The sequence below is a fragment of the Mercurialis annua genome, linkage group LG5 (genome assembly GCF_937616625.2).
Source record: "Mercurialis annua linkage group LG5, ddMerAnnu1.2, whole genome shotgun sequence".
NCBI lineage: Eukaryota > Viridiplantae > Streptophyta > Magnoliopsida > Malpighiales > Euphorbiaceae > Mercurialis > Mercurialis annua.
The window spans coordinates 53449306-53462852 of NC_065574.1; the positions used below are offsets into that span (position 1 = coordinate 53449306).

The window sequence follows — 13547 nt, forward strand, 5'->3', positions numbered from 1 at the left end:
TTTTCTCTCTCTTTCCACTCATAACGTCTCCTAGAAAATTGCACTAGCAATAACTGTTCAACACGTGGCTGAGACGTGCGTTGAAGCACAACCGCCATTTAAGATACCCACCCAAACAGCTGTCATGCACGACAACTCGAAAGGACAGGTCTTTTCACATAGCCGTTTCAGCTCACCCATCTTCCTGACAAGCGGCTCGGTGTCAGAGATCACCCAAAAACAAAGTAAGCACGCCCAGAATCACGTGACCTAATAACCCGGATAAAATCACCATCTCGGACATAAATATCCGACGCACTGGGGGGGGACTAGTGATAACGTAGCACATCTAGTAGGGGCGAAGCAACCTCGCCAGGAACGAACATCGCTAAGTCAAGCATTTCACCGACCTGGTAACAATTTCCGACCTTCTTGAAACCATAGAACGCATGACTTGGGGGGTCACCGGATCGATGGGAATTCAAACATCATCCGAGACAATCATGCCTGATAAGGTCGGACCAAGAATCTTACCCGAGCTCTGAAGTATGTTCGACTTAGACCTAAGCCGAGCTCCGAGCTCCTGAGCCCGAAACACTGGACCACCTAGTCCGAGATCTGAGCTACTCCCAGGTACGGGAACCATGATAACTTGACTCCCAAGTTATCCGGGCTCCGAGGTCCCGTCCAAAGAACGCTCACTCGTGTACCAAATCCTGGGACCACAGAAGATCTTCTGACAGGTACGTGAGGAATGTTCCCTCTGACACACCTAACAACCCGTGCCTCCCGCAGGGATATTCTACCACGTCAGCATAACTGATTTCTGGGACCACTGGGCTCACAGCCTGCCAGCGAGGCAGATTTGTCCTTAAACCCTAACTATAAATAGAGGGTTTAAGGACAAACCCTAGGTAATTTCTTTTTCTCTACTCTAAGCACTCTCTTTTCTCTTCTTCTTCTTCCTCTACCTAAAATCTCACTTGAGCGTCGGAGTGAACGTCCGGTGACCCCCACCGGAGTTCTTTCTGACCTCTGTCTGCTTGTGGTGTGCAGGTCGGAAAAGCTAGGATCCTGTTTGGTGATTTATCACTTAGAATATGAGCTAATTGTTAATTGAGTTGCTGCACAAACAAAGAGTAAAAGAACTAAAATATCAAGCCGGAATTTTATCGAAACAAATAGATTGCAATAAGTAAATAGTATTGCACAAACTTATCTATAAATACAAGATTCAATAAGTGAAATAGAGATAAATAAGGAGACTATTCATATCCTACCAAATTACCAATCACCGAAATATAATAAGCAACACAAAGTTTATATTCAAAAGATTATGTCTGGTTATTGGATCTTGTATTCTAAGTTTAGTTTAATTAATCCTAGAAAAAGAAAAGTGATAAATAGATTAAATACAAAAGGCAAGTTGGATACTTTTAATGGTGATATGGAGGAGAATATATAGTGGTTTATTAATAGAGTAATTATACTGTGGTAATGGTTTATTTTATTTGATGTCGATAAAAAGTAAAAAAAAAAACCCTCTAAGTTGTTTTTTCGTACATATCAGTCCTTAAACCTTCTTTGAACATAAATAAGCTCTCCTATTTTTTAAGATTGAACGAAAAAGACCTTCCGTCCATGATTTTGGCAGACTGACTAATTTGCTGACATAGCAATTAGAGGCGGATATAGGACTCCAACCTTAGAAGTAGGGGTGAGCACGGTTCGGGGAAGTCCGGGGATTGACAAATCTCCGGAACCAAACCAAAAGTCGGGGATATCAAAAATTAGATATCCGGATCCGTACCAATAATCGGTTCGGAAAATTTATTTTTCGGTGCGGTTCGGTACGGGAATTCGGTCCTAATGGTTCGGTACGGTTCGATACGGATATCATTAAAACCATGGATATTAATTGTATTTAAAATGTGATCTCTACTATATTATAATATATTATTTTGACGTTTAAAATTAATTAGCTACTCATTCATTCATTTTTTTTATATTTTCAATTATCACAAGTAAATAATTATCAATAAAATAAAAAGGCACAACATGTATATTATCGTTCGATTTAATATTATTTTTTTGATTATTTGATAAGGGTACTTTTAAATATTTTCAAGTCTAAAATTATATCATTTTTGTTAAAACTATGTAATTTGGTAAATGATAGAAAATAATGAATATGTGTTGTTCATATTAACTTCTAAAAAATACTTTTAATAATTATTAAATATTTGATAAATTCATATAAATTTCATTGAAATATATAAGTATTTTATTTTTATGTAAATTAATAAAAAAAATTATATATATAGACTAATATTTTTAATATATATTATTTAATTTTATAAAACAATTTTAATTTTTAGAAATTTAAAGTTAATACAAATATAATAATCAAATGAAAGTTAGAATTATATATATATATATATAATTTCGGTTCTTCGGGTATAAGTTCGGTACTTCGGTTCGGTACGGTTCGGTTCGGTTCTCGGTACGGTTATTTATAAAAGATCCAGAACCGTACCAATAAAATTTTCGGTACAGTTCGGTTCGGGGAAAGTCAATGATCAACGGATATTTTTCGGTCCTGGATATTTTCGGTCCGGTTTTTGGTTCGGTTTTGGAGATATCCAAGATCCGTGCTCACCCCTATTTAGAAGGGTCGAAATTTTAGCGTTTGGTTATTTAGAAAAATCAAATTACAATAAACACGGTGTAAGTTGTAATTTCATTTGTAGGAGCGATTAAAAGTGTTGGTCTGTAGGCCAGCTATACTATAAAAAAGTCCCTACACGTGTATTTTCTTTTAAAAAAATTCGGGAAAGAGGGTTGGCCGACCCTCCCATGGATCCGCTCCTTAGGGATGGCAATGGGGCGGGGAGGGGACGGGGAAGCCATCCCCATCCCCATCCCCGTCCCCATTTAATTAATGGGGTTTAAATCATCCCCGTCCCCATACCCATGGATTCCCCATTCTCATGGGGATCCCCGTTTCCCGTACAATTAAATATAATTTATAAATAATTTCATTATTTTCATAAGATATTTTAAAAAAACTAATTATAGAAAATATTATTATCTTTTATAATATTATATATTTATAACTAAATTGAAACTAATAAAAAAATTTAAATTAAATTATTTAAAATTATAAATAACATATTAAAACTTATACTAATATAATATAAATATAAATCGGGTCTCCATGGGGACGGGGATGGGGATCCCCATGGGGTGGGGACTATGCTCCCCGTCCACTCCCCATTTCCGTGGTTGGGGAATGATTTTTCCCCATTCCCGTACCCATGGGGGTAATTGGTGGAGATTCCCCGCCGCATTAGGGGTGGGTCCCCACGGGGAACGGGAAATCCCCTCCCCATTGTCATCCCTACCGCTCCTAGTGGCAATAGAAATAAGTTCAAAAGTAATCCGAATGTTTTTAAATTTAGAAAAAAAATTAACACTATTTTATTACCTCTTTCTAATTAACTCCAATTAATTATTTTTGTTATTAAAATCAATTAAAATCTAACTAAACTTAATTAAACCAAGCAAAACCCATTTAAATCTAATTAAATCAATTATATTTTAATTTAGTATAATTAAACCAATTACAACTCAATTAAAGCAATCACATCCCAATTAATTAAACCAATCAAAATCCAATTAAACCTAATTAAATCAATCAAAATCCAATTAATTAGATCAATTAAAATTCAATTAAATATAATTAAATCAATGAAAACCCAAAATTTAATCTAATTGAAACCTATTCCAAAAACCACCGGGTTTTTTTCTTTTCAAAAACCGTCGTCGGTTTTCTTCTACGACAAACCACCGTCAGTTTTATTCTACGAAAAACCACCGTCGGTGCCTTCCGGAAAACCACCGCCATAGTCCATTCTCCAAGAACAGATCTGACGGTTCTGTTCTCATAAAGACGAAGAGACGAAGCCCTCTTCTTCTGACGTTCCTCCGGCGACTGACAATGGAGGTGGTCACCGGAGAAGATGATTTTTAAAAAAAGTTACTAAAAAGGCAAAAGTGTATCTAGGTCTCTAATTTAGAATTTTAGAGAGTTTAATATAGAAATTAATTGAAAATATTGAAGTAATTTCTTAACCTCCTTTCTTAACAGATCTAACTTTGTGAACTTCTATATTTTACGGAAAAATTTATTTTTCCAATTTCAAAATAACGAGAATTTAATTGTTCATAAATAATTACAATTGAATTACACAAAAAAACCGAGATAACATGAATTTACTAATTATAAATACATATATCATAACAAATATTGGAATACTCACATTTATTTAAGTAACAAGGAAGCATTCTCAAAATGAAAAAGTAACAAGGAAGCAAGGTGACATGCACAAATTTTTTATTGATCGACAAATCTTTGATCAAATAATAATCATAATCAACGGCCAGAAAGGAAACCAGTGCACCCATCTTTGGGACAGATTGTGGGATTATACACAATGTCATCACAACCATCGGTTCGATGCCTCTGGAAATCAATGGTCATAGAGAACATAGCAATGAACAACACCAAATGATTCAGTGCATATCTCTGGCCAATACACTGATGTGCCCCAGTCCCAAAAACCAAAAAATTCCTTTTAAATACTTGATCCTCTTGCCGCTCTTTCATGAACCGCTCTGGGTCGAACCGTTCCGGTTCAGTAAATCCTTGAAATGAACTTTCATAAACCGATGGAAACACAATACTTCCTTTTGGAATTTTATATGTATCAGTCAACTGAAAATCTTTAAGGGCCTCGTGGGGCACTAAAGTCGCCGGCGTTCGATACCTGAGAACCTCACGCGCCACCGCCTGCGTGTATATCATGTCCTTGATCTGTTCTGGAGTGATGATCTCCCCGGAATCCGGTGACCAAACGGCGGAAACCTCTTCTCGAACTTTAGATAGAACGTCTGGGTGCGATTCGAGTTGCGTTATAGCCCAAAGAAGCGAGGAAGTGGAAGCGTCTTGGGCGGCAAAGAGGAAGTCAAACAAGTGGGTGCCGATCTCATTGTCGCTAGTATGCGGTGGAGCAGGTTTACCGGCGGATTCCGCGGCGGAGATTTCTTGAATGGTTTCTTGCATCCAGAAATCAACCATGCATAACGGCTCTTCATTTTTTCTCATTCTGATTTTACTTTGAGTTGTACATTCGGTCAACGTTTCGACAAGCCGCCCATGAGCGACTTTCGCCCGTCGAAACGCGAAACCAGGGAGATCAATAGGAAACGCTAGGGTTCCATTGTTGAACTCGTTATAGTCAGTCATGAAGCTTTCCCGCGTTTTTTGAGTCAAATACGGACCAACAAAAACCATTTGAGAAGTTTCAAGATTCATATCGCGAACTAACAGACGAAGAACAATCGGCTTCTTCGGATTCTCTGCACCAATCACTGCCCATTTCTTGAAATGTTTGAGCATAATCTTCTGCTGGAGAGAAGAGTAGCTAGAGAGAGCTTTCGGAGTAAAATTAGGAGCAATTCGGCGACGAAGATCTTTATGATCGTCGCCAAATAAATAAATAAGATTATGCTCTCCAAATAATTTCTTCCCAAACGGATGACCGGTGCACATAAAAGCATCAGGTCGTACATTAGCAAAAATAAGATGCGAAAGCTCAGTGTCGCGAATAAAGACGACAAACACTCCGAGTAAGTAATTAACAGAGAAGCCGGAGCGTAGAGCATAATCAGACTGAACTTCCCAGAATTTGGTAGGGTTTTTGACGACGGAAATTGCATTTCCAAGAAAAGGTAGCACAAAACCCGGACCGGAAGCGGAGCGTTTCTTGATCAAATAAGAAAGCTGGTCAAGAAAAATAATGATAGCAAAGAAGGAGATTAGGTATGGGATTATAGTAGAAAAAGAGGGAATGGAAAATGAGAGAGATGACGTCATCATCTTCTGCAATATATTTATTCTTTGCTATATTTGCATTAGCAACTGAAGAGCTTATATTATTATATAGGCAGCGAGCAGAGGTTGAAGATGAGTTTAATTGGGTTTAGTTAACTTACTGTCAGTTTTTTTATTAGCTTAAAATCAGTTCAGATCACGTAATATCATATGCTTCATATATAATTTAAGCAGCAATAATAAATAATACATGATTGAAATTAAAATAGTACACCTTGTGAGTAATGCTGAATATATTAAGTAATCACATGAATTATTCAACTCCATACATTATCAATATCAATCTGTATATATATAATACATTATATGTAAGAGTTCCACTAACATTTATTAATTATGGATCTGACTTTGAGTAAGCATATTAAATAAGGTGAAGCAAATTAATTTATTGAGTTTCGTTGTAGCCACAACCGCGCTCATATATGCAATCGTTTAAGACTTCAGATCAGAGTTTGCCTCCCGCAAATGGCTTACGTTACTCGATCGAGTGAGAATTAGTTTAAATATAGTAAGGTTTAAAGATGCTGTCTGATAAATGAAACCCGTTCAAGAAACCTCATATACATGTAAGAAAAGCAGGCCAAGATATATTGAAATATATGTAATGCACGTATACACCAATAACGTGAAGCAACTACTTGCATACGTATCTCTATTATTATTACTATTTTTTTAATAAATTATGATTAGAATATAGTAGTAGGAATTCAGTTATCGGAAATGTTAACGAGCCTCAAGAAATCGGTAATTATGATTCAGATATAAAGCACAAGAGGCAGAAACAAGTGGAGATTCAATTTCATTTATGATTCTCATATGAAGATCCCATATTTTGCAAGGACAAATAATTAAATATTGATCTGCGATCTAAGATTCTGATAAGATTGCTACGCTAACAGAACCAATAAATAGTGTGTGTGTGGCAGTAATGGGTCTCCATGACTATACACATTCATGTCATTTACTTACTACTGATTTTTACTCAATTTTTAATGAAAATTATGTTATTTTTGTATACATCTGTTCTTAACGATTTTAGATCTAAAAATTGTAATATAATTAAATTTAATGCAGTGATTCTGAACTTGAAATTATTTTCATTTCTTTTTATTCTTGTCATCTTTTAATATTCGAGCTAAAATGGTGAAACCGGAAATGATTCGCTAACCTAAATGTTGTGCTTGACACCATTAATATTTCTGAACCTACCGTTTTCAATAAAAAAACTGTGATTTCAGAAGTGTTGCAAATTGCAATAATTGGTGAAGTTTCTGCTTGCAGAGATCTGATCAGATTACATTGTCAATTATGCTTTTCTGCATTATTCTATTGAGTAGCCTGCAGTTTATTTGTAGGAGTATGGCCTTATATACACGGGGATATTATATATATTTTTTTTGATAATTGAGGAGGGGGAGTGCTTGTGGGAGGATTTGAACCCACGACCTTGGCATTTGCTGCCCATCGCTTATACCATTTGAGCTATAGCTCGTATTATTAGCATATCTTCTTACAAATTTAAAAGATAAATAATTAAACGATTTTGGACATTTCCAGAAAGGACGCCGTATTTTAATATGGTGTCCTTTCACTTTCATATATTCATATTTTGCGATTCATGAGAAGAACATCAATTCATTAATTTTATTTTTTATTAATTGGTAAACTTATAATTTAACATTTAAAGTTTATCTTTTGTTTTATTAAAACATAATATTAATATTATTTATTTATAATATTATAACACACTGTAAAATAAAGAATTTGTAATTTTAATTTTTTTTTTTGATAATTTTGTAATTTTAAAATTATTTGACAAATTTTATTACCATCTCAATAAGATGCAGTCTTTAACGCATTTAGATAATATAGACAAACTAAGAATAAAAATACTCATATTAAATTTCGCAAAATATGAATAGAGCATTGTAGGGGCAACACAATAATTGTGATGATTGTATTATATATCCGATAGCTATGGTTTCCGCCACCACTGGCGAGAAAAACGCCTTGGAATGCTGCTGCAAGAGCTTGTATTATCCCTCCTCATTTGTTTTACCACACAATTAACACTAATCCCCTGCCTTTGTGAGAAAACCGCACTTTATTAGCTTTGAGCCATTTTCTCTTTGGTACAAAGGAAGAGGCAAAAGCCTAAAGCAAACTAAATAAGAACATTTATGTCATAAGAGACTCCATATAAGTCATGCATGATCCAATGAACGACGCTATGAGGCACCTGCTCATGAAACTGAAAACCAATCAAATAGTCATCACCAAGAGACGCCAGGTGATCAGCAGCAAAATTTGCTTCCCTGTAGATATGACACACCTTTACTTCCCAATCTCTGTCAATAAGAGCTCTGATAGCAGCAACAATGTTGGAGAAATGAGCTGCTTCGGAATGATCAGAGATTTTATCCACTACCGTCTTACTATCCACTTCGAGAAAAATCTTTTTTGCGCCTAGATTCCACCCCATATGAAGGCCGTGAAACACTCCTCGGAATTCCGCTTCCAGGACCGAACCTTGGCCAATAGTTGTCGAAAAACCGGCGAGCCACTTCCCAGAACTATCTCTAGCAATACCTCATGCCTTTGCAATTCCAGTGGACGGTGTTAATTTTAATCCAGTTTTCAGGAGTACAATGCCAACTGATTGCAATATCTTTTCTCTCATGAGACTGAACTAAACTCTGGATGTGGTTAGCCTGCGCAACTTTGATATAATCAACTTGTCTCTGAATATCCAAGACAACATGAGCAACCGAGGACCCTTTATTAGCCAAAACTGAATGATTCCGCCAAAGCCAAATTTTCCAGAGAGCAACTCCAAAAACTAGCTTCCAATCTTCAAAAATACTGAATTCCTCTCGACCTGATAGATTAAGCTTTGAGCCATTTAGATTTACTGTTGCAGTGAAGTTTATAATATAATTTTTTATATATATAATTGGGGAGGGCCGGAGGAAAAGCGCTTTGTGGAAAAAATCGAACCTAAGATTTAGCAAATTATCGAAATCTCATTAATTTCATTAGCCTAATAGAGACTATTGAAGGTTAGAGCTACATATACTGAACCTTGAATGATAAACTAAAGAGAAGCAAACGAAAATAAAGACTAATCCATCTCAATACAATTTCATTTTTTTAGTAGCAGAACAGCAAAAATAAACTAACGGCAAAATTATGATAATCTTTAGGCAAGTCTAAAATCCAAAAGTAGGCAGAGCTTTGATCTCTCATTTAAACAAACTCATTGGACGGAATTACATAAACAAGTTTGGTCTGGAAGCCTTGTAAGTTGTCTTGAGCTTCCTAGTTGGTGGCCTGACCTTCTTGAACACCAGTGGGAACTTAATCTTGGAGTTGTGAAATTGTTTGGTGCTCTCTCTTTTGCATAGCTTAGCCGGAATGGTCGCCGTCTTGATGATCTGAATACAAGGGAACCTGACTCTGTGGCGAGAGGCCATCTCGGTGTACATCTGTTCGACTCCACCATTCAATGTGGTATCTCTGTATTCCTTGTACATGTTGTGGTACCCAGTCCGACTTTGGTATCGCAGCCAGATACCGTAGTTCTTGATCGTGGTTGGGTTCTTCTCATAAATCTATATGACATTTATGATTTAACAAAAATGATCAGAGAACAGAAATGCAGTTAACACAACTTCACTTAATAAAGTAACAAAATGAAGATCCCAGGATTTGACCAAAATCCTAGAATTTAAAGGGTAAAATACTAGAATTTCAGATTTTTCAGCCATCCTACGGATGAAATATGTACTTGATTCAACAAAACAAAGGTTTAATCCATTCTCATAAGGTCCTAACAATAGGAAGATATCATTCTATGCAACAGATTTTGTAGCACAGCAGCAGCATAAAGATCATAATAAAGAAAAGTAATGTAAAAAATCCTGATAGAAAAGTGCACAAGGAAAATATTGCTCGTTGCAAATTGGCTGTAGAGTGATTTTCAACTAAATCAAGAAAAAATGTAGTTGCTGCAGTGTTCGTCACAAACAAAATGAAATAGCATAGAGAAACATATAACAAAAGCAACACAAGCCATCTTGCTTCAAGGGGACGGGTCAAGCAGGAACAGTACAATCTGCACTGACCAGATAATGCAGCATCAAAAACTATAGTTCATGAGTTTTTAAAGGGTTCAACACAAATTCAGTTCTTAATTCAGCAGAAACAGAACACAAAATTCATGTTAAAAAACAGCAAGAAGAAAGTACACAGAATGAATTTTACATCAAAAGAAGACTATGAAATCCCTATAAACTGGGTAAGAAGGACTGGTATTAGAGATGTAGTTGCTTTATAATTCAACCTAAGCGGTGATGATTAGCAGAGGAAATTGTAAAAAAAAAACACTATGTAGGAATACACAATGAATGGTCCATACTGACAAATATTGACGCACCTCAGGTCATGGTCAAGTCCGGTGTATTTGAAACTTCAGTTCATTTTATAGATTAACCAAACAAGTTCAGTACGTACAATATTATCCTTGCATTGCTATCGCAGTGACCAAATAGGAATCTACAATTCCAACTAGACTGTATAAAATGAAGTCGCATAAGAATGAATGAAATTGATCCAGTTTTCTTCCACATCATCAATACTTAACTTAATCAAATAGAGGCACAATAAAGGAAAACCAGTATCAAAGCTTCAGTAAGACGCATATTTCAATAAAGATGATCCTCACGCAGATCCAAATTTAGTCGAGTGAAATAACAACTAAGGAAACTAAAGCTAAAGTTATGACCGTTACAATCGAAACACAGGAAAATACATCGAAATCAATGATTTTAATAGACATAAAATTTAGTTATACCTCATTGATGGCCAGAACTTGACCATTGCTCCTCTTGACCTTCTTCAGCTTCCTCAAGAAGTACCTGTAAACAGAGTCGAACATCAACAAAAGTTAAAATGCAATCAAAAAATCCAACACAACAGCATTCAATCCCTAAAAAAAATCAAACCCTGACCAGAATTTTGACTTGGCCCGAACCTCATTGGTGGCCCAGAGCTTCATCCGGTAAATCTTGGGTTGCTCATCGGAGTCGGTGGGCAACGCCCTACCAACAACCTGGTATTGGTGAAACTGCACACACACGATAACACATAACTCAATCAAAGCTAGAACTGGTAGAAATGCAAACACTTTTAAGGAACATAAAATTGATATAGAAAAATTAGAATTTGAAACGAACGTACCCTGTAAACACCCATTTCTATGAGGGGAGAGTAGCGGATTGTAAATTGTAATGATCTGTTCAAATTGATTGAAAACCCTAATTTTCTATAATTGATAGAGCTGAGCGTGGTTGATACTGTTATGTCGAAAGCCCAATTGTCCGCTCATATGTGGGCTTGTATTCATATGGGTCTCTACTTCTGTTCATGAATTTGGGTGTCTGTCCAGTCCGCTATTTTATAGACGGGCTCGGCCTTTTAAAATTTTACAATTTTTATGTAAATTTCTAAAAATTTGGTTCGATCCCGCATATATAAAGTATGAAGGTCGGATTTGGGTGGTAAATATAAAATCTGAACCGATCTCAGACCAGGATTTGGTTTACATTAAATTAATAAAGTCTGTCAACCTCATACTCTAACTCGACCCATGATTAAGTATATTTTTATGTAATTCAGACGATATAAAATTGAAAAGATAATCACTCAAACGAGTAAATGGTTAACCGGGTCTCTTGCATCAGGAATTAAATAATTCACTCTCAACTATTTTAATTAATTAAGTATAATACACTTTAACCAACAAACTGTAATTCAAATGGTATAAACGCTAGACAACAAACTGTCAAGGTCGTGGGTTCATTTTCCACACAAGCACTCCCCCTCCCTCGATTATCAGAACCAAAGTATAATACACTTTATCTTTCTGGTTTTTGTATTTGTGATTCGAAATTAAATAATTCATTCGGATCAAATAATTCACTTTCTACTTTGTTTTGTTTTAAATATTCACATTTATTATATAAAAAAATTTAAATTTATTATAACTATTTTATATATTATACAAATCTAATGATTATATATATGAATGCAATGAAACTCTAAACTATGATACAAATTTTTTAATATTACCAATCAAATAAAGATGATAGTGACAGTCCACCAAAACTAATTTCTTCATATTGGAAATAATTCAAAGGTAATGATTATAGTGACTTGTTAACCCTAGTAATAATCCATATGTTTAACTCTACCTAGTAGATTAACGAAAAAAGGTTTTCCTTTAAGGACCATCTATTTCAAAGAATCCCCTTTACAAGACTAGAGGTGCTGTTAATCAAAAATAAAAAATGCCTTTATACTATACTAAATTTTTTAAGATTTCACTAAATTTAAAGTCGAATCAAATAAATTGACACAAATAAATTTATAAACGCATATTTCTCAATTCTTAAAATAAATTAGTACATATTTAAACTGTAATATTATATCAATTGAAATATGAAATAATGGAACCATTATAATTGGATAATCTATTTTACTTCTTTAAAGTAAAATTTAGTACAGGCGTTGGACAATATTCTGTTAAGTTGTGAGTTCAATTTTTCTCATAAGCGCTCCTCATTCCCAATTATCGAAAAAAAAACGTTCTTCTTTAATAGTGTACATCTCTTTTATTTATGGCTACTGATTACAACAATATTCTTATTGATAATTATATTTGTAAATGTGTATAAATTTGAAGGAGTGAATTTTAGTTGAAAGAAAAATTAAAATTTAGCTAGAAAAATTAATTAAATTTAATCACTAATTTAACTTTATATAAAAAAAATAGAAACTTTAAGAATTTAATGCTGGAAGGGTAAGGGCAGAAGATGAAGTTAATCACAATAATCAAAATGGGACCAAAAGTTAAATTGGATTACAATGATCAAAGTGAGACGTTCTACGAAAATAATAATAATGTTCAATTGGTTGGTCTTATAATTATATAGAATAATGTCAGAATTGAAAATAATGTACCTCCTATCTGTTATCACTTGAAATTATTACAAATCATAAAGCAACACCTAAATTAAGTTTAATATATATGTGCATATGGGAATATTTAGAAATTCAGAAATTACTACCTGAATGTTAGCATCAAAAACTCAGCTGCAAACAAATCTAAGTAGGCCAAATGATTAAAAAAAACTAATCTTTTATAAAAATTATATAAAAATGCAAATTTTTTAATTTTATCCAATTTGTCCTGAAACGCAGAATTTCGTTTCAATTACATCCAACGATGCGATTTTACTTATGTGCACATAAACAAAATCGCATAGTTGGACAATATTAAAACGAAAATCTATATCTCAGGATGATACAGATAAAATTAAAAGGTTTGAACTTTTATAAAAGGCTTAATTCCTTAAAAAACCTCCACCTTGCATTTTTTTTTCGTTTATACCCTGACCTTGTAAAAACACCATGTGTACCCAATTTTGAGTTTTTATGTTTCATCTCTACCCAAAAGCATTAAATTGTACTCTTTTCAGTTAAAAAAAAGTTTAAAACAATCCTTCATTTTTAACTTATATACGAATTAGATATTAATGTTATTAATAGTACA

The 13547-nt window shown here is 34.5% G+C and overlaps 2 protein-coding genes across 2 annotated transcripts; both read right to left on the minus strand.

The window, feature by feature from the left end:
* Positions 1–4342: 4342 nt before the first annotated feature.
* On the minus strand, positions 4343–6022 carry LOC126680212 (cytochrome P450 710A1-like). The gene has a single exon (XM_050375271.2). It carries the CDS (start codon positions 5918–5920, stop codon positions 4415–4417), a length of 1506 nt encoding a protein of 501 aa, XP_050231228.1. The 5' UTR covers positions 5921–6022; the 3' UTR covers positions 4343–4414.
* A 3024-nt stretch (positions 6023–9046) lies between these two features.
* Positions 9047–11292, minus strand: LOC126683375 (60S ribosomal protein L18a-2). The gene is made up of 4 exons (XM_050379247.2): positions 11174–11292; positions 10945–11060; positions 10788–10851; positions 9047–9546 (listed from the first exon to the last, which is right to left on the minus strand). The coding sequence occupies exons 1-4, from the start codon at positions 11186–11188 to the stop codon at positions 9205–9207; spliced, it is 537 nt and encodes a 178-aa protein (XP_050235204.1). The 5' UTR covers positions 11189–11292; the 3' UTR covers positions 9047–9204.
* Between the last annotated feature and the right edge of the window lie 2255 nt (positions 11293–13547).

Bases quoted from the DNA above. Each gene is read 5' to 3' on its own strand.
- LOC126680212 (XM_050375271.2), bottom strand. From the start codon at position 5,920: ATGATGACGTCATCTCTCTCATTTTCCATTCCCTCTTTTTCTACTATA.
- LOC126683375 (XM_050379247.2), bottom strand. The intron at 10,852-10,944 runs GTCAGGGTTTGA...CTCTGTTTACAG, and splicing joins CGGGCCAAGTCAAAATTCTG to GTACTTCTTGAGGAAGCTGA. The intron at 9,547-10,787 runs GTATAACTAAAT...AATGTCATATAG, and splicing joins AAGTTCTGGCCATCAATGAG to ATTTATGAGAAGAACCCAAC.